At 38.4% G+C, this 19,762-nt stretch overlaps 1 protein-coding gene across 5 annotated transcripts in view; it reads left to right on the top strand.

Moving 5' to 3' along the window:
- The window catches only part of LOC126183263 (rho GTPase-activating protein 190), a 308,492-nt gene that overhangs the window by 201,263 nt on the left and 87,467 nt on the right, over positions 1 to 19,762 (top strand). For 3 of the 5 annotated variants that reach the window (XM_049925082.1, XM_049925085.1, XM_049925081.1), the window contains 4 exons: positions 4,291 to 4,335; positions 4,436 to 4,548; positions 8,610 to 8,780; positions 8,856 to 8,982. In XM_049925082.1, coding sequence (XP_049781039.1) covers positions 4,291 to 4,335; positions 4,436 to 4,548; positions 8,610 to 8,780; positions 8,856 to 8,982 — 456 coding nt within the window. The remainder of the gene's footprint in view (positions 1 to 4,290; positions 4,336 to 4,435; positions 4,549 to 8,609; positions 8,781 to 8,855; positions 8,983 to 19,762) is intronic. The other 2 variants (XM_049925086.1, XM_049925083.1) reach the window with 1 other exon arrangement.

The following is a 19,762-nucleotide window of genomic DNA, read 5'->3' as shown; positions in this document are numbered from 1 at the left end:
CATCTTTATTTTCTACAATTAGCTTTACGTTTTGAAGGCTACCTCCTTCGTGAGTGGTCCACACTTCCTGACAATTCTCCCAATTAATCTCAGTATGGCATCTTTATTTTCTACAATTAGCTTTACGTGGCCGCTTATCATTAAATTGCTCCATATACATATTCTCAGTTATTTAGTGGATGTGACTGCTTCCAGTGGCTGTTTGGCAATTATGTAATCGAACAATAATGAGTCTTTCCATCTGTCTATGTTACATTTGTTTCTGTTTAGGGTCAACTGCCTCTACTTCCAACAAATGTTGTTCCCCTGCAAGTATTCGTGCATTTTGCAACAATTTCATAACATTGTAACTTCCCTATATATGACAGTGTTTATTGTGCACAGTAACGGTTTTATAACACTTCCATGGTGTACATCTGAAGTAACTTTCATGTCTGAAAATTTCTCGCTATTCACAATGTATAATTTAGTTTTTAACTGTACGATTAAGAAATAAATTATTCAGCAACTTCATGTGCTACAATATGTCATTTCTATGTTTTATCAAAGCAGTGGAACACAACCGACAAAAACAATTTTATCGACCATCTTCCAGAAGTCAATGAACACAGCATCTACCCTGGGTAATGGTACATGCTGCCTTCTGGATCTTATGAAAAAATAGACCCATCTGGGTTTCAAATTATCCATGTTGATTCCTACAAAGGAGATTTTTGGTCTCTAAAAATAAAATGTTCAAATACACTAGTATAAAATGTGCTCCAAAATTTTACAATGGAATGATGTCAGTGTTATAAGCCAACAGTTATGTGTGTCCGTTTGACAACCCTTCTTGAAAATGGGAATGACCAGTGCATTTTTCCAATTACATGGAATGATTTGTACCTCCAGTCACCTACACTAGATGGTTACTGGAAGGGGCCTAGTTTCTTTCATACATTGTATTTAGAATTGTATAGTTATCGTATTGTGCCTATTCACTTTTCCTCTGTTAAGTGACTTTATGTCCTGAGGTATCTGTCATTTTGGCACTTGTGCGACAGTTTAAAGAAAGAATCTCAGTATGATCTTTCTTGGTAAAACAATTTTGGAAAAAACAACTTAATATTTTAACATTCTCTCTGTAATCCTCTATTTTGATGTCATTGTAGTCGTTGAGTGAGTGTGTGGACAAATAACTTCAATCCATTTACTGATTTGACATATGACTACAGTTTCTTAGGTTTTTTGACAGATCACTAGATAAGAGTTTTACTGCCAAATCCATTGTATGCTTCGTGTGTGGCTTTCCTTAGACTAATTTTGGCTTTTGGCTTTTTTAGCTTTTGTTTGTCAACGAGACCTTGGCTATGTTTAAAACTGCAGTGAAGCTTGCTTTGCTTTCAGAGCAGCTTTCTTACACTGAACAGGATAGAGACACAGATTTGTGGGGAGTGGAGTGAACTGGTGGTATACTGAAAGCCAAAAGAAACTTTTAACACTTTATTGACACTCAGTAGCCCAACACACAAAAACAACATTAGCTGAGCAGTCACACAGTGCTCTACCAAGGTAATTAGTACTTTTAAAAAGATTATAAAATCCAATTAAATGTCATTGTGTAATATTTGACATCCTTAACTACTGAAATTCGAATTAGGCACAAGACCCTTTAAAAATTTCTCAACAGATACAAATATGAAGGCTTTCTATGTCAGTGTAAAGGCATTAATATTTACTAATAATATTGGTTGCAACCTCTTGTGCTCAAAATTTCCAAGTTTTTAAAATTACAGAATTTTTTAGCTTTTAAAATTACAAAAAAAAAAAAAAAAAAAAAAAAAAAAAAATTTAAACATACAGTTGATAATTTGAGGAAAATTAGTCAAATAGAATAATTTCATAAAGAAACAGTAGTTACAGTCTGACAGGTTTTCACTGTGAACCAGTTTACAACAAACAATTTCTTATAGTTAGCCACCACTTTAATCGGTAAGTTCCCAAAATTACTCATGCCACCTCTTTGTGGCCCCAACAGCAACATGGTGCTTCTAGCAATATGCTGCAAGATAGAAGTCAGCTCGCAGTACGTCAGAATGCCATTAGATTGAAAATTGTGCAAATGACTGCAGTAGTTTCTTGAAAAACCTCTTTCTGAGAGTCTTTAATCAATGGCTTTCCTCACTATCCCATCATGCTTCTCACATAAACAAATTCATAACAGATTTCTACCATGCTTTTCGAACTTGACCACTTCCTTTGATTGGACTTAAGCCTGGAACAGAACCTGGAACCCTCCATCCAAAGTAGTTGACAGCCACTTCCCAACATCTTCTGTAATGGGGTCACTCAATCAATGGTCCTTTTTTGATGCACCACCTGCCGTCATCTGCACATGTTCGAAACTCTCTGTCATCTCATCTGCCTCGCCTGCATACCCACTCCACAGCCCTTGCTCATTATGCGAGCAGCTGCACTCACCATTAGTGGCTAAAGGCCATTCTCTAACCAAACAGACTGACCTCTCTCCATGTTGAAGTCTTAATCCAGCGATTATATTCCACACTCCACAGTGAGTGTCTGTGGAAGAATGTTGTTGGAGATGCCTCAGATACGATAAAAAAATAATTGACCGTATAACACGGTTATATGACAAACCATAGCATGTCTTTACCATCCCTCTCAACTTGGCTCAGCACTTGTCTAATTATGTATTGTACAGTATGCATGAACTTTGACCAGTTATACTCAACATTTTCAGCCTCAGAGATGAATATTTGATGTTGACTGCTCAGGTAATCTGATACTCATTTCTTGCCACACCCATAGTCAGTAAGGCTATAACACCATGTGATCGCTAATACCTTGCTCTACACTAACTGCATCAAAGAGATCAAGCATCTTTGTAACCAGGAAATCTAAGGTGTTACTCTCAAGTGCCTATGCCCTGATTAACTGCTCAAGGTAATTTTTTGGCAAGGTGTTCAGAACAATTTCACATAATATCCTGCCCCTACCACTTGCTGTAATCACATAAGTCTACCAGTCTGCAGCTGGTAAGCTGAAATCGACCCTTCTGCTGTAACGTGCCCAGGAAATTTGCACACAACCTTCTCTAGTTTTTTTCTGGAAATGTTCTACCACTACTACTCCTGAAGCAGTGGGCCTGTAAAAGCATCTGATTACTGTCATTGCTCCAACTTTAACGCATGACTTCACACTAATCATTTCACATTCAGAATCTGTGCTAACCTCAGTGGATGTTATAGCATTATTTACAGCTACAAAAATACCTCTACCACTGGCTTCCAGCCTATCTTTGCAATACATATTCCAGTAGCAATTTAGAATTGATTGCTATTAACGTGTGGTTTCAGCCAGCTTTATGTCCCTAGTACTAACATTGTTACCCCTTATAAGTGAGACTAATTTGTGACTTTCCCATACACAATCCCATGGTTAACCAGTACTATCTTCACATCTCTTTCTCCAGTTTGTCACGACAAGTACACCTTTCTGTAGTTATCGGGGCTGCTGTTCTTTCATCTCTAAATCAACATTTATCTGGGTAGTGGAGGGATTTCTCTATTCTAAAAAAAAAATCCTCCTTTGCACACCACACTTTCTCTGCTTCTTTAGTATAGCTACTTCCTGTGTATAGTGCACCCTGGACCTATTGAAAGTGGTGCTACAATTATCCACCCAGCAGTGAGCAATTTATTAAATATTACTAGAGGTCCACACCAGATCTCTTTGAAGGAATTTAATTGACTGGTATTTATTATGCCATTCACTATCATTGACCCTAAGACACGAAGTTGATCATCATGTACTAAGTGAGTAAGGCTGTAGATTCATTTTTTTATTCATGTAGCACAGGGTATAGGAGTAGTTATTTGGCTGCAGTGAAGTGTAAGATGTAGGTCATGCCTCTTAAGTAAATATGGTGCACTAGAGAGAAATTATCCAATAGGGATTAGTAATAATGTAATTATAGCTGTGTTTCGGGTCACATGTATACAGTTAATGGTTTTCAGTAACTGAACTGTTTGCTATGAATAATAAATTTATGTTTCAACTGTTGCAGTAATTTATTGCTTTGCGTCTATGCTGAGCTTCCAAATTGTATCTCTTTGTTTTGTTTTTAGGCTTAACCTGCTATTAATTTTAAGAACACTCAGTGGTATCCTTTCATTCATCAGAGGTCATCTTTGGTCCCGCTTTATTTGATAGAGATCACTTTTGTTTATGTTACTTGTCATGGTTATTATGTTGCCTACAGCTAGTTTATCAAATGTTTTTTCTTCATAGCTGACATAAGTGATTCACGGGACTCTCTGGTGACACGTGATTCAGGTAGTTGAGATTACTTGATAGCTACATTTTCTGTGTATTTATTCAAATTGTATGCAGTGTCAGAAGTGACTAATGTATCTCATACTTGCCTGTGATACAGATAGAGAAGACGGTGTGTGGATGTCAAGTTACCAACAACACGCCTTCACCACTGGCAGGCGGCATATGCCAGTGACCAAGACAAGGCCTAAAGGAAGCAGTCAAACACTAAAGGTAAGAGAAATAATTTGTGCATTGGAACTAAAGTGTTTTCATCCAAGTAGTTTCAGTTCTGTTTAGCTTGCATATATGTTGGAATATTCTTGTATTAATAGAGTATTGTTCACATTATAATTAAGTACTCAGGTCCTTTTTTCCATTTACGTGGACTGTATTCATAATTTTCAGTAAAACACGGCATATTTTAAGATTGTACTCAGCTTCCAGCTTACTCAGTTCCTGCGTGCATCTGGTTTTAAATCACAATGTTAGTAGTCAGCTTCCTTCCTGCATCTCCCTCTCAATCTCGATGCTTTGACAACCCTTTTGTTCCTATGCTGTGATATTTCTTTCGCAGACCCTGTAATTTTTCTCCTAATCAAAGATTTCACTAACTTGTGTACCTATGATCTGCTGAAGGTGAGAGGTCGTTTGGTTAGTAATTAATATGTTCCATGGAACATAAATAGTTATCTATCCCTATAATATGGTATGAGTCAGTGCACAAGTATAACTCTCTTTCTTAGTTATAGCTATGGTGACATACTGACCTTTTACATGCAGGTCTTTACATTAATCTTAAACTCCCTCCCTCCCTCCCTCCTCTCTCTCTCTCTCTCTCTCTCTCTCTCTCTCTCTCTCTCTCTCTCTCTCACTCACTCACTGTCTCTCTCTCTCTCTCTCTCTCTCTCTCTCACACACACACACACACACACACACACACACACACACACATGGCAGGGAATGTCAAGAAGTTATCATTTTAGTTTGTATTTGAAGTTACTTTTATTACGTATTAGATTCTTCACATTACTGGTTAAATAGTACAAGATTTTTATGCTTGAATATCACACTTCTTTTTGAGCAACACTTGGCTTGGGTCATGGATAGTGTAAATAATTTCTCCTTCTAAATTTTACTTATAATTGTTACTGTTGTTTCTGAACAGCAATTATTAACAATCAACTCCATAAAGGAGCAAATGTACTCTGTGGCTGTTGTCAGTATGTCCATTTGTGTAAAGAACTGTGTACAATCTGCCAGGAAGTTTCACTGTGTACAAGAGTTTCCAGAGAGGATACCGCATATTATCTTTATTATCATCGTCTGTGCAACAAATAATTTCTACATCAATGATGAGTAACTCCAGAAAATAATGCCATAAGACATTGATGACTGAAAACAGGAAAAGTAAGTCGGCTTTCTGAAGTTTCACCTCCAAAACCTGCTATTATCCACAGTGCAACATTTGTGGAGCTTAGAAGTTTAAGGTGATCCACGTTTGATTGAAAGGTCAGTATTTTGTTCATTGTAAATACCCAATAATTTAGAATATTCTGTTTGGTTTCTGAATTTCCCTCGTAAATTATTTCAAACAATGTAGTCAGCGTTGTGCATAGAATTTCATGTTTTGTGTTTTATCTAATTTGTGAGGTGGTCAGTTTGCAAAGAAGCTGTTAATAATTTTTAAAAAAGTTTATTTACCCTTTCAGGTGTTGATATTTCAGTAGGCTTGTGTAATACTTTCATCTTTAGAAAAGAGAACCACTTCAGCTACTCAGATATATAATGGCAAATCATGTAGTTCACAAAGCTCCAACATCGTTGATTCATTCTTCTTCACAATAAAACATAAAGTTGGGATAAAGTAGAACTCAACTGTGTAAATTCACTTGACATGAGTTCCACTGGTGAAATGCTCACCTGAATTGTATTCATAATCTTTTTGTTCTTATCTGTTGCAGTTGATACTTACTTTTACTTAAGGTCTTCAGCTACCGTTTCTGAATGGTTGCTAGCTCTCATGATTTTTGTGGCATATCTTGAGAAGATTGCCTTTGTTATATGTTGTACAGATTTCTTTCTTCAGTTGGAAGTGACTCATGGTCTCCATCGGCCCTTGTCTTTTATTGCACATTGAGTGTGTTAGCAAATATGTATGAACATATTTCATGGAGTGTGTTGATTCTGAAACCTTGCATGACACTTTCTTTGAATTTGGACAATAGTTCACAAGGTATATTACTAGAAGGTTTGACTCTTAAAATCATAACTTCAATTTGTAAACTACATCAGTACATGATGCACTGCATTGCCTCATACCATAGAAGAGATGCGAGAGGTGTAGCAGAAATTATTTGATGTGAAGTTTTCCATGCCCTCACAATATTTTCCTCTGTGTCAAAGATTTTCTTGGTGTTCATTGATAACATTTCACTAATATAATTCATATTATCTTGCAAATAGAGTTTAATTCGCTAACTTTTTGTGAAAAAAATTATCTCTCACGTTCTTGCCATTTTTTCTTTATTAATTTATACTTCTAAGCACTTTCACAAGTTCACATTTACTTGCTTCTCATCAAACATTTGATAGAAATGTCTATTTCTAGAGGCATGTTACTGATGTGGCTATATCATATATCTATTAGGTATGCTGCCATTCGGTACACCAAGTTAACTTTTTTCTCCATTATCTTTCTCAGTTTAATTATAAATGAAAAGCACAGAGTTTAGCTTCATGATTTGATAATGATAGTTCCGGGTATCAGTGTAATGTGTAGTTATATACAGGAAGCAGAGAGGCGATAGATTTCCACTCACTTGGTTATGTCCAGTGGAGACTTGGCTCAAATTGTACAAGCTCTGATCAAAAAGTAACAGGAATTTTTTTAATTTTGCGGGCTTTATACATCAGATTTTAATTTTTTTTCTTCTTCTTGGTACACATGTTCCTTCTGACATCTGTTTTCATTTTCAGCTGTTTTGAATATGTGAAAATGTTATACTTCTTTTTGAGTGTTCGGTGAATTTATACTTTTGAAAAAGATGGATCAAAAAATTTGCATTAAATTTTGTTTGAAAAAATGGAATAAATTGCAGCAATGAATTCGAAATGCTGACTATGGCTTTTGACGAATCTACTATGAGTAAGACAAGAATTTGTGAGTGTTATAAATGTTTCAAAGAGGGTCGTGAAGATGTTGAATGCAACAACCACCCTGGACGCACTAGCACATCAGTTACTGACGACATTGTGGAAGAACTAAAAAAAATTTTTCTGGAAAGCCGCTGAATCACCATCAGAGTGGTTGCTGATGATGTTGGCATATCCCTTGGCTCATGCCAAGCAATTTCTTCAGACTTTTGGGCATGAAATTTTTGAATGTCAACCTAAAACAACGTCAGGAATTGCTGAATGATGTTGACAAAGACCCAGAACTTCTAAAGGTGGTTATAACAGGTGATGAAACAGGTATACAGATATGATGTCGAAACCAAGGCCCAGTTGTCCCAATGGAAACTGCCTAAAGAACCAAGACCGAAAAAAAATTGACAAGTTTGATCACATTTGACAACTCTTCTCATTGTTTCCTCCTTTGATTGCAGTGGGATAGTGCATCATGAGCTGCTCCCTTATCATCATCCAGTCAATAAGGAATATTAATGGAATTCATGCACTGTTTGCATAAAGCAAACTGCAGAAAACAGCAGAATTGTGGCAGAACCACTTATGGAAATTGCATCACGATAATGCTCCCACTTACACTTCAATGCTTGTTCATGATTTTTTGCAAAAAAAAAAAAAAAAAACACTGTATTTGCCAGATGTGCCCCCAGTGACGTATTTCTATTCCCAAGGCTGAAAAGAGCCATGAAAGCACATCATTTTGCCACCATTTATAAGGTAAAAACATAATCGCTGACAGAGCTGAACATTATAACTAAAAGTGAGTTCCGTAAGTGCTTCCAAGATTGGAAAAAGCACTGGCACAAGTCTATTGTGTCTGAAGGGGGGATTACTTCAAAGGGGACAAAGTAGATGTTGATGAGTAAATAAAAATTCTTTAAGAAAAACAAGAATTCCCGTTACTTTTCGATCACACTTTGTATATCACTGCCTGAAAAAGGCAAGTATCCAGGTTCAAGTGTGCTCCCTCCCTCCCTCCTTCCCTCCACCTCTCTCTCTCTCTCTCTCTCTCTCTCTCTCTCTCTCTCTCTCTGTGTGTGTGTGTGTGTGTGTCATAAGTAGATAACTTTAAACTTACCTTTTTTTTTTTTTTTAATTCCTTTCAGCAACCAGGCAAACTGAATTTAAAGGATTTCTCGCTTGTAACAGATGCAATAGCTAGAATGAATGTTGCTGGCCGTGAAAGTACAGTGAACAAACTCACCAAACAGGCAGGTTTCGGACATGCGCCTTTGGCAACACCAGAAAATGTTGATTTGGGTTCTGAATATGCTCAAGTAAGTATTTCCATGCATAGAATTAGTGTGAATTATAAATTGCTTATTTTTCACTTTCATTTCTTTATATTTTAGGTCAAGGATGCTGTACCTGGCCTTTATTCTTCATATGATGGAGAGTATGCATATACTTTAGTGCAAGATGCTGTTGGAACCAACAATAAATCAAAACTCAGGCAGAGAAGAGAAAAGGGTCAACCCTGTGAGTACCATTTTGATAAAACTATCGATATTTGGCTCTTCTTGTAGTAAGTCATTAAAAAACGACAGAATTACATCCAACAAATGATGTGAAGGTAGCCTCATAATGTTAATATGCAGTTTTGAATAGATGCTCTGTACCTTCACATATACGGACAATGCAGTGCTTGAAAGGCAACAACAGTAGTAAGAGCAAACAATTATGCTTGCAGAATACAAAGAAATTGCCACAGGAATAATGTTGGCCGGTCATAGATGTTGTGGCCTCATGTAAGAGAATGCCACTGGGCATTGGTTGAATGTCCATATGTGGCCCAGGAAACATGGAAGCCGCGGGGAAATATAACGTGATAGTACGTCACCAGCAAAGATTGAATTAGAGATGGAACAGTGAGTTGAAGGAACTTCACATAGTTCAGGCATGGTGCCTGGACTTAGAGAATTTGCTCTGGCGCTGTCACATTTAATACTTAGCTTTGCGTACCTTCTTTTAGTGAAACTTTCCAGATTCTTTAAACAGGAGTAGTTTATTTCACAATATTTTGTTTGGATTAGCAGTACTACATTTATTTATATTTTCTTCACCGAGTTCCATTATTCGTTAACATATTTGATTAGCCATCAGTATGGTTAACCAATTGAACAGACCTCTCCTGATATATTGTAATTCAGCTTATAGACCACTCGCTGGATGTGACAATTTTTTTATAGTGCCAGGTGTGTGCGGTTGGTCATGGATTAGTGGAAGTTAATTGTTGTTTGACTATGCAACAACTGCACACTACAAATTATTGGAAAAGGTCACCCTTCTCTTGAAATATCGGACCTACGCAGCCCAACATCAAACAGAAAGATAGAATGGCTTTGAGAATACCTTGCATTACTTGAACAATCACTATGCAAGCTAATTGCAGAACTGAGATCTGGAATGGACCCAGCAGATTAATGGTGCCTGGAAAAGATATTAGAAATCAGAATGAGAAGCTGTAGATCCTGGGGTTAAGGCAGTCATTCCAGTAGGCAGTTAGAGTGGTGCAACAGTGGCAGCAGATGGCGCACAGAAGTAAAGCAGCAGCAGCAGATGGTGGTGTGAGGACATAGACGATGCTCTGCAGTGGAAGATATACATCAGCAGCAGCAACAATGAGAGAACTCTGACAAAGCTATGCCACCAGATGGCATGCAGCAGCAGTAGAATGAGCAACAAGAACACCTGGGGTGAGTGCACAGCGTAAAAGGCATACCACATGACAAAGTGTTTCGTGTAATGGTACAGATGCACGAGAGTCACCCTGCCAGCAGTTTATTAGTTTCTCTGAAGCACTCAAATTAATATCAAAATCCTTCAATAGCACTAAGAATATTCAAAATGTTTTTCTTGACCACTGCAATATTGAGTTTGAGCTCATAAATCCAGAGGAGCACAACACACACCTAAAATTTGTAAAAAAAACTACAATAGTTGGTGTGGCATGTGCAAATTTGCTGGTCAGAAATCTAAGCATCACTTGGCAACACATGCATGCCATCCTGGTACAAAATTACATAAGAAAGGAATGTTAGATTACTTTGTGTGTCAAATGTTTGTGAGTTGGCAAGAATGTGGAGAAAGCATAGCTTAGTGGTAGATGTGATGCAGCATCACGATAAGAAGCCATCCATTGTACCATGCAAGAGTCAGAATTGGAAGGCAGCCTTGTGCTCATATGGAAGATGAGCAGAGCGGTGTTCTTCCTAGGGATCTACAATGATATTGATTCCCCCCAGGTTCCTCTTAATTGCATGGAAAAGGACAGATAGTGAGGTGCTCGCAGTGTAACTTGACAGGACACAGAAGCATGTATGCACCGTCAAAGTTCAGGACATGTTTCAAGTGTAAATGAACTGTACACTATGTGAGAGACTGTGCAGAGAGTGCCTACCATGCACAGAAGAAGAGTAAAGTGCAGGGAAACTTAGCAAGGGGTTTAATATTCCCACCAGTGGCCATTATTGATAGCAGGTCAGAGGCATTGCAGTTAACCACAATCAGACACTGCCAGGGGTACCAATGCCTGGTCATATGGATGAACCCAGACGCAGCACATTGCTTGGTGAAGCTCTTTTGATTCTCGCCTAGCTGCTATTAGAAGTTGTCTTATGCCTTACTCAAAAAAATGTTGACAGTTGACTACAAAACTGTGACCGAGCTTGTAGAATTGGAATGTCAAGATGGCACAGAGAATCGCATAAGATTCATTGTGGATAGTGGGGCATATATAAACCTAGTACGAAGTAGTAGCTTTAGGGATGGTGAAGGTTAGCAGGAGGGGCTGGGGAATGTACGAGGTGCATTCAAGTTCTAAGGCCTCCGATTTCTTTTTCTAATTAACTACTCACCCGAAATGGTTGAAACTGGCGTTACTTCTCGACGTAATCAGCCTGCAGACGTACACATTTTTCACAACGCTGATGCCATGATTCCATGGCAGCAGCGAAGGCTTCTTTAGGAGTCTGTTTTGACCACTGGAAAATCGCTGAGGCAATAGCAGCACGGCTGGTGAATGTGCGGCCACGGAGAGTGTCTTTCATTGTTGGAAAAAGCCAGAAGTCACTAGGAGCCAGGTCAGATGAGTAGGGAGCATGAGGAATCACTTCAAAGTTGTTATCATGAAGAAACTGTTGTGTAACATTAGCTCGATGTGCGGGTGCATTGTCTTGGTGAAACAGCACACGCGCAGCCCTTCCCGGACGTTTTTGTTGCAGTGCAGGAAGGAATTTGTTCTTCAAAACATTTTTGTAGGATGCACCTGTTTCCGTAGTGCCCTTTGGAACGCAATGGGTAAGGATCACGCCCTCGCTGTCCCAGAACATGGACAGCATCATTTTTTCAGCACTGGTGGTTACCCGAAATTTTTTCGGTGGCGGTGAATCTGTGTGCTTCCATTGAGCTGACTGGCACTTTGTTTCTGGATTGAAAAATGGCATCCACGTCTCATCCATTGTCACAACCGACGAAAAGGAAGTCCCATTCATGCTGTCGTTGCGTGTCAACATTGCTTGGCAACATGCCACACGGGCAGCCATGTGGTCGTCCGTCAGCATTTGTGGCACCCACCTGGATGACACTTTTTGCATTTTCAGGTCGTCATGCAGGATTGTGTGCACAGAACCCACAGAAATGCCAACTCTGGAGGCGATCTGTTCAACAGTCATTCGGCAATCCCCCAAAACAATTCTCTCCACTTTCTCGATCATGTCGTCAGACCGGCTTGTGCAAGCCCGAGGTTGTTTCGGTTTGTTGTCACACAATGTTCTGCCTTCATTAAACTGTCGCACCCACGAACGCACTTTTGACACATCCATAACTCCATCACCACATGTCTCCTTCAACTGTCGATGAATTTCAATCGGTTTCACACCACGCAAATTAAGAAAACGAATGATTGCATGCTGTTCAAGTAAGAAAAACGTCGCCATTTTAAGTATTTAAAACAGTTCTCATTCTCGCCGCCGGCGGTAAAATTCCATCTGCCGTACAGTGCTGCCATCTCTGGGATGTATTGACAATGAATGCGGCCTCATTTTAAAACAATGTGCATGTTTCTATCTCTTTCCAGTCCGGAGAAAAAAAAAATCGGAAGCCTTAGAACTTGAATGCACCTCGTATAATCCGACTGATGGTATAAGAATTTGGGAATTGCTAATACAGTTGCAAAGGCAGAAGGAACTATAGTCCACTGATTGCAAACGAGAAGCATAATGTGAGACATTGCTTCCACATAATCAGGGAAGATGTGGACCTTTCATTTGATGGGCTAGTGAGCAGAAACTTCTTTAAGGAAAATGGAGTCCTAATTAATTAGGCCATCAAAAGAGTGTCGATCCATAGGGAATGGGTCAAAATGAAGACAGAATAAGAATGTGATCTCCACAAAGTGTAGGTAAAGAAGATATGGCTGTTTCGAAACAGGCTTTGATGCAAAGCGAAACACCCATAGAAAGTAGTAGCAACAGAAAGCAAACCATCTAACTATGACAGAACAGATAACCAGGATTGCCGGAGAGAAGTTAGAGACACAAGCAAAGCAAAAGAAGACTGACGGTAGGGCCTTAGGTTAAGAGGAGGGGTGAATAGAATGAGACAGGCATTTATACTGAAGCAGAAGAACACCAAGGGCATGTACCTACTTGAGCCATTGGTAAAAATGCAGCTGAGAGAGTGCGTAATGAGTGTACTGAACACTACAAATTAGTGTGTGTCAATAGAGCTCCCAGTTGATAACTGAAGGAGTGCTGAAGCAGGGCTGATTCAGAATGAGCAACCTAAATTAAAACAAGCCACAATTGAAAGCACAAATAAGTATGCTGAAAGAAAAATCTGTGTTTTCATTTAAACACAAAAAAGAAAGTAGCCATTACAGAACTATGCACCACATATAGCGATATTTTTCAGGGTGATTTGTTCATGGCCCTATAGAATGCCACAAGCACAAAAATAGGTGCTGTAGAAATAGATGCAAAAAATGTTGGATGTTGATATCATAGCGGATGAAACTTTCCATTGATAATGATTCCTAGAGAGATGGATGCCAGTCAAAAACAAAAATAGTGTATGGTTGCTGACTGTAGGCAACTTAATGAAATCTTCCAGAATTCAATTTACCCATTACTGAAGAAATGCTTGACAGTCTAGGAAGAGCAAAATACTTCTCAATCCTTGATTTAACAAAAGGCTATTTGCAGGTCTTATTAGACCAAGAGTATCAAGAAAAGATGTCTTTTAGTTTGCTGTTTGGGCATTACAAATACAGATGAATGTTCATGGCCCTTAAAACAGCTCCAAGTATGTTTCAGAAATTGGCGACCTCTGTGTAGAGATGGTTATAAGCTGACAAATTTCTCATCTACTTGGATGACACAGTGATATTTGGCTTCTCCTTAGAGGAACATAATGTGTGACTAATGGAAGTGTTTCAAAGGCTTAGACTCCACTGTCTAAAGCTACAGGTTGACAAAAGTGAATTTTTGCGAAATGAAGTGTGTTATTTGTGTGCTATCCTGTCAGTCAAGGGTTTGATGCCAGACCCACTGTAATCAGTGCAGATGCCAATCAGATTTCTATATGGGCAATCTTAAGTCAAGGAAAGATTGGAAACAACCTACCAGTCATATAAGCCTCGAGGACACTGAATGAAGCAAAAATAGGATACAGTATTTTTGAGAGGTAGATCTTAGCCATTTGTTTGGCAGTCATATTCTTTAGACCATACATCTTTGGCAGAAAGTTTGTGATATTTGCTGACCATAAACCTATAACGTGGGTAGCTAGTATTTCGCACAAGTTGTCCAGGTTAATGAGGAGTATGACTATCTGATAATGTATATGAGTGACAAATGAAATAAAGTGGCTGGCGCAATCCTCCCCACCTCTCCCTGGTCTCGAAGGTCCTGCTAAAAAGAAAAAGAAAAAAAAGAAAAAAAAAAACGCTAGCTTGTCACCTGTTGAGTCATGGTCTTTTCTCTTTGACAACAATATAGTAGCTTATATAATAATACAAACCAATGAAAAAGATAACAGAACTTTTAGAAAAGACTGTGAGTTGTGCATTTCCTGTTTATAGTAACCGTGTTAATGTAGTTGGAATGAAGCCTTTCCTAGGGATATTATGAGAAGCAGTCAAATGAAAATAGAACACCTGCCACAATGAGACCATGGAATGGTTTCATCCAAAAATAATCGCAGACATTTATCCCACTAGGAGACAAGACAATCAATTCCTGTTTTGTACAATGTGGTTGGCCACTGGTTGATCCACAACTAAATCCACTCTTGCGTGTCCTCATCCAACTGAAACCAATGTCCGTACATGTCTTTCTTCTATTTACAATGGTGTTGCAAGCGATAGGCAACATGCAATCAAAGTCCTTTGCTGTATACAAGCTCCATGTAAGCAATTGATATGGATCACACTGCTATCGTAGTGCTCTCCTAGTACTGTGCTAATACTGTGCGGCCAAGGCTGGAAGGAGCAGCGCTTATATTCTCTTCAGCGAGAGGGCACTCCTGTCGTGGTGTGGTCCTTGTCACCTTGTCAGCTGTCTATTGGCTGACCTCGTCTCACAGCCTTCTTTGCTCTTGCGATCTTCATCTTCATGCCATCGCTTGTTGATACGCCGGAACATCCACAATCAGTGCACGGTGTATGAAGACACTTTGCAGAAACTGCGAAGTACCATATAAAGTCAAAACTCTCAGGAATACTGTTGGTTGTAATCAATACCGTATTTACTCGAATCTAAGCCGCACTTTTTTTCCGGTTTTTGTAATCCAAAGAACCGCCTGCGGCTTAGAATCGAGTGCAAAGCAAGCGGAAGTTCTGAAAAATGTTGATAGGTGCCGTCACAACTAACTTCTGCCGTCGAATATATGTAGCGCTACACAGGCATCCTTTGTAGGCACAAAGATAAATACTGGCGCCAAAACCTCTGCGTCAGTAAATAAAATTAAAAAAAAAAAAAATTGGAAGACGAGCATTTTTCTCTGGCCGAGTTTCGACCACTGCATTTTCATACATTATCCAACTAAGTAAATACAAATTCCGTATTGTTCATCTTCGAATTTCAATGTACTACGAAAATCCGACTGGTAATACTGGGATTTTTGTCAATATGGCCAACTCTACGTTCTGAATTTTTTCCTACTTGTGAGAAGAGATGGTTGCTAATAGGAACCTGATGAAATGTGAATCACATGCAGTATTCTCTTCACCACAAGAATAATATGAATATAAACATTTTGCCATGTATTATTTCATATTTGCTTCTATCTCATTTAAATCCTGTCTGCCAAATAAACTACGGAACTAGAGCGAGACAACAGCAAACGCGGAAGAATATACGTATCGTGCCATGTTTATATTCGTATTACTCTTATGCCTAATAGTGATACAGTCAGAAATGAAGCACGGCAACTGACTAGATTTTTAAATCTAAGATGACTAATTTCTGTGCAGAATTTGATGTACTAAAGAAGCGGCCGCAAAGATTTTCAAACGGAGAAAAATTTTCGCCAAACTCTCGTTCAGAACATGTTATATCATACGCAGTCTATTATTTGGTTCTTGTTGATCATTATCAAAGAAAGCAGCAGTGTAAGTAACAACAAATAGCAGTCTCTTGCCATTGTTTCGCTAATGTGACGATTCCTCTCTTTTTTTAATTGTAGGCGGCGGTAGCGCGCACAAAAGCAAGCCATGCCGCGAGCAGCGACAGGCCGTAAACATGCACTATCAGAATGCGACAAATAATGCATGACACAGTATAGTAATGCATTTTCAGCTTAGAGTGACTGACGTAAACACCTATAACATTGAAAACGGCACTTATCAGATCAAAGCAAAATAAGCAATCGATTCAAACCAGACGACGCACGTGAAAAAGGAACGGTATCCGTATAAATACGTGCGGAGTGCCTGATGCATAGCAATGGCTACCTGGTAAAGCTTAACTGCTAAGCTTTCGTCTCGAACCAAACTACTGTAGCTGTATCGTCATTCATTCAACCTAAATTGTGTCTCATATTACAATGGACCAACTTTGTTTCGATTTGGAGGTGCGGCCTAAAACTTTTCTCTCCCCTTGAATTTCGAGTCTCAAATTTCAGGTGCGGCTTAGATTTGGGAATTTTTTTTCCCCTTATTTCGAGTCTCATATTTCAGGTGCGGCTTACATTCGAGTGCGGCTTAGATTCGAGTAAATACGGTATGTTGCACGAAACTGCCCCCCCCCCACTGCCAATTGGACAAAGGCCCTACTTCAGCAATTTGTTTGTGAAACACTGCAACATCCCCTGTACAGCCTTGCTATTTTGCCATGTGATTTTCACATCTTCGGTGACCAGAAGGAAGACGCGTGCACATCAGTTTCAATCAGACAAGTACATGCAAGAGTGGTTGCAGTTGTGGATCCTTCAGTGACCAGCTACATTTCACAAAACAGGAACTGGTCATCTCATCTCCCAGTGTGACAAATGTCTTAACACCTGTGGTGACTACTTTTGAATGGAACCATTCCACAGTCCTGTTGTGGTGGGTGTTCGGTTTTCATTTGACTGCCCTTTTATTTCTTATTGGTATATCTGAATCTAATCATGAAAATGTATGAAACTTATGGGCTACCAATGGAACAGGATGTAATGTTTTCAAAGCTATAATGAATTAAAACAGGTTTTAATTCATTTTGTCTGCTATGAGATTTGATGACATAAAGACATGAGAAGCCTGAAAGGGTTTGACTATCAAGCTCTTATTTTGTATGAGTTTGATAAGTTTACAGAAAACTGTGAAGCCTCTTATATTTACTCCAAATATGCAACTGTATAAGAAATGTTAGTGCCTTTCAGATGACATTGTTTCTGTCAATACTGAAATCAAAGCCTGGACAGCACAGTTTGCAAATTGTGTGCTTATGCATTGCAAAGACTCATTACTTATTGTCAGCTTTCCTACATTCAGGCAAAGGACAGATATCATCGAGAAATAATTCGCAATCACTCCCCACAAAAAGCATTCTAAGGTTGATAGAACGTATTTTTCGGAGAAACAGGAACATTACTGGTGACAATAGATGCTTTAAAACAATGTGGGCTTGCTTATGTCAGAATAGTGCAAAAAAAAAGTAAGTAAAGAAATAAATGAGCAATCCCTGGAGAGTTTCAGCCACAGAAATCCGTATGATTTGATTCATAATTGTTTGAATTCATTAATGGTATCTTATGTACCAAAAAGGAATAACAGTTGTTCTAGTATCATTAATGCACCACACACCAGAGGTTAATTCATAATCTCCCAAACCTGGAATTATCAAATTTTATAATTTAACTAAAGGCGGTGTGGATGCACTTGATTAGGAATGTGCAAATTATTCATTGCTGAGAAGATCAAGGCATTGGCCAACAATGGTATTTGGAGCATTGTTGAACATATTTACAGTAGACAGTTTCATCATGGAGAAAGCATCAAATGAGAAAAGCAAGATGATGTACTGAGATTTTATAAAACAACTCAACATGGCATTGATCAAAGCAAATATGAAGAAGAGTAAAATAAATTCCAAAAATTGTCCTAGGAACTTGAAGTTCTTTTGCAACAAAATTAAAACTGATAGCATGATTGGCAGATCTGCACTGCAAGCCCAAACTAGACCGAGTCAGCCAGAAAAGTCAAAGATGTCACAATGCCACTTATGTTCACACCTGAAATACACAAAAACTACCAAAAAATGTTTTAAATGTCAAAAATATTGAAAAAAGTGTGTCTTCACTGTGGTCAATGAAAATAAGTGCTCAGTTGAGTCATTCATGTACCTACTGTAATTTTTTGGTTTTTTAAATTGGGAGTCATTTTCTTCTTTATAGTTTATGTAACTAATCATTATTTGATCACAAATCATGTTCCTGACACTGTGAAAGTAAATTTTCTTTGTTTTTTAAGATAATTTTAAAATGTTTATTTAAGAAGGCAGCGTTAATGTAGAAGCATTAGTTGTTGGTTTGATAATGTTTTCTCTCGTAATAAAGATTGATTTTTCATAAATAAAAGCCGCCGATTCCTTAATAGTAGTTTAGAGAAACAGAAGTAAATAGGCTTCAGTCTATTTGTGGAAACTATCAAAATCCCTTCAGTAGTTCCTGAGAGTAGGCTTCTCATACAGACAGAAAAATGTGTTGGGGACTTTAATTTAGTAATATTTATAGATGGTGTACGGAGGCTCTTACTTCACCAAAGTATGAATAAGTTTGCAAATGGTACCCACCCATTAGCACAATAACTTAATGCATTAAATGTATTCACAGTTGTAAATAAGGAGAACCATCAGCTGTATAGAGTGGAATGATGACAATGAAAATTTGTGCTGGACCGGGACTCGAACCCAGATTTCCCGCTTATCGCAAGCGGTCGCTTTACCATTTGACTATCCGTGTGTGACTCACGGCCATAAATTGTCAACCATGTGGCTATGACCTGTACTCGTACATCCATTATGTATATTCCTGCACACGTCAGATGTTGTACTTGAAAGTCGTTTGCCTGGTATCGGCAGAGAAATACGATACTGCAATGCCTGTGTTATTCTGATTACGATGCAAAGTTCCTTTGGATGTGTATGTGTGTCCAAAGGAACAGCTGATGGTTGTCCTTAATTGCAATTGCAAATACATTTAATGTATTTCATAACAACTGTAGTCACCGCAGTGCCTCTTCCTTTGGACATGCATACATGTTCAAAGGAACTTTGCATCGTAATCAGAATAACAAAGGCACTGCAATACCATATAACTTAATGCTCTGTTGGAGTCTACCCCTAACTACATGGCGTCATTGCAATTTGAAGTGATTGTGACTGCACAGAGCATTCTCAGTCTATGAGTTAATGAGCCTGTTTCTCAAGTGTCTGTAATGGTATCAAGTAACAGTTCAAGAGTATCACAACACTTTCTTCAGTGTGAAGATTTAAAGCCATCAAACTTATTCTAAATTATCACTCTGTGATATATTCTTTGGAATAGTTGTTTCTATGTTACTGGCCTCTAAGTATTCATTATATGCAACTGTTTCTAGTGAATATTATGTAGCTGGGATACCCACCTGCAGCTTATAGATACGGCACATTTTATCACTATCTTCTTCATGACAAAGCACTTTTTCAACTTTTTATATGTTCTCAGAGTCTTTCACGATGGCGTGTCTGAATAGGATCTTTACAGTTTTCAAGTCATGTCAATTTGAATAAAATTCTCG

Source organism: Schistocerca cancellata, chromosome 4, assembly GCF_023864275.1.
Source record: "Schistocerca cancellata isolate TAMUIC-IGC-003103 chromosome 4, iqSchCanc2.1, whole genome shotgun sequence".
NCBI classification, from domain to species: domain Eukaryota; kingdom Metazoa; phylum Arthropoda; class Insecta; order Orthoptera; family Acrididae; genus Schistocerca; species Schistocerca cancellata.
Note: the sequence above shows the minus strand (reverse complement) of the source record. Positions and strands in the feature narration are given on the sequence as shown.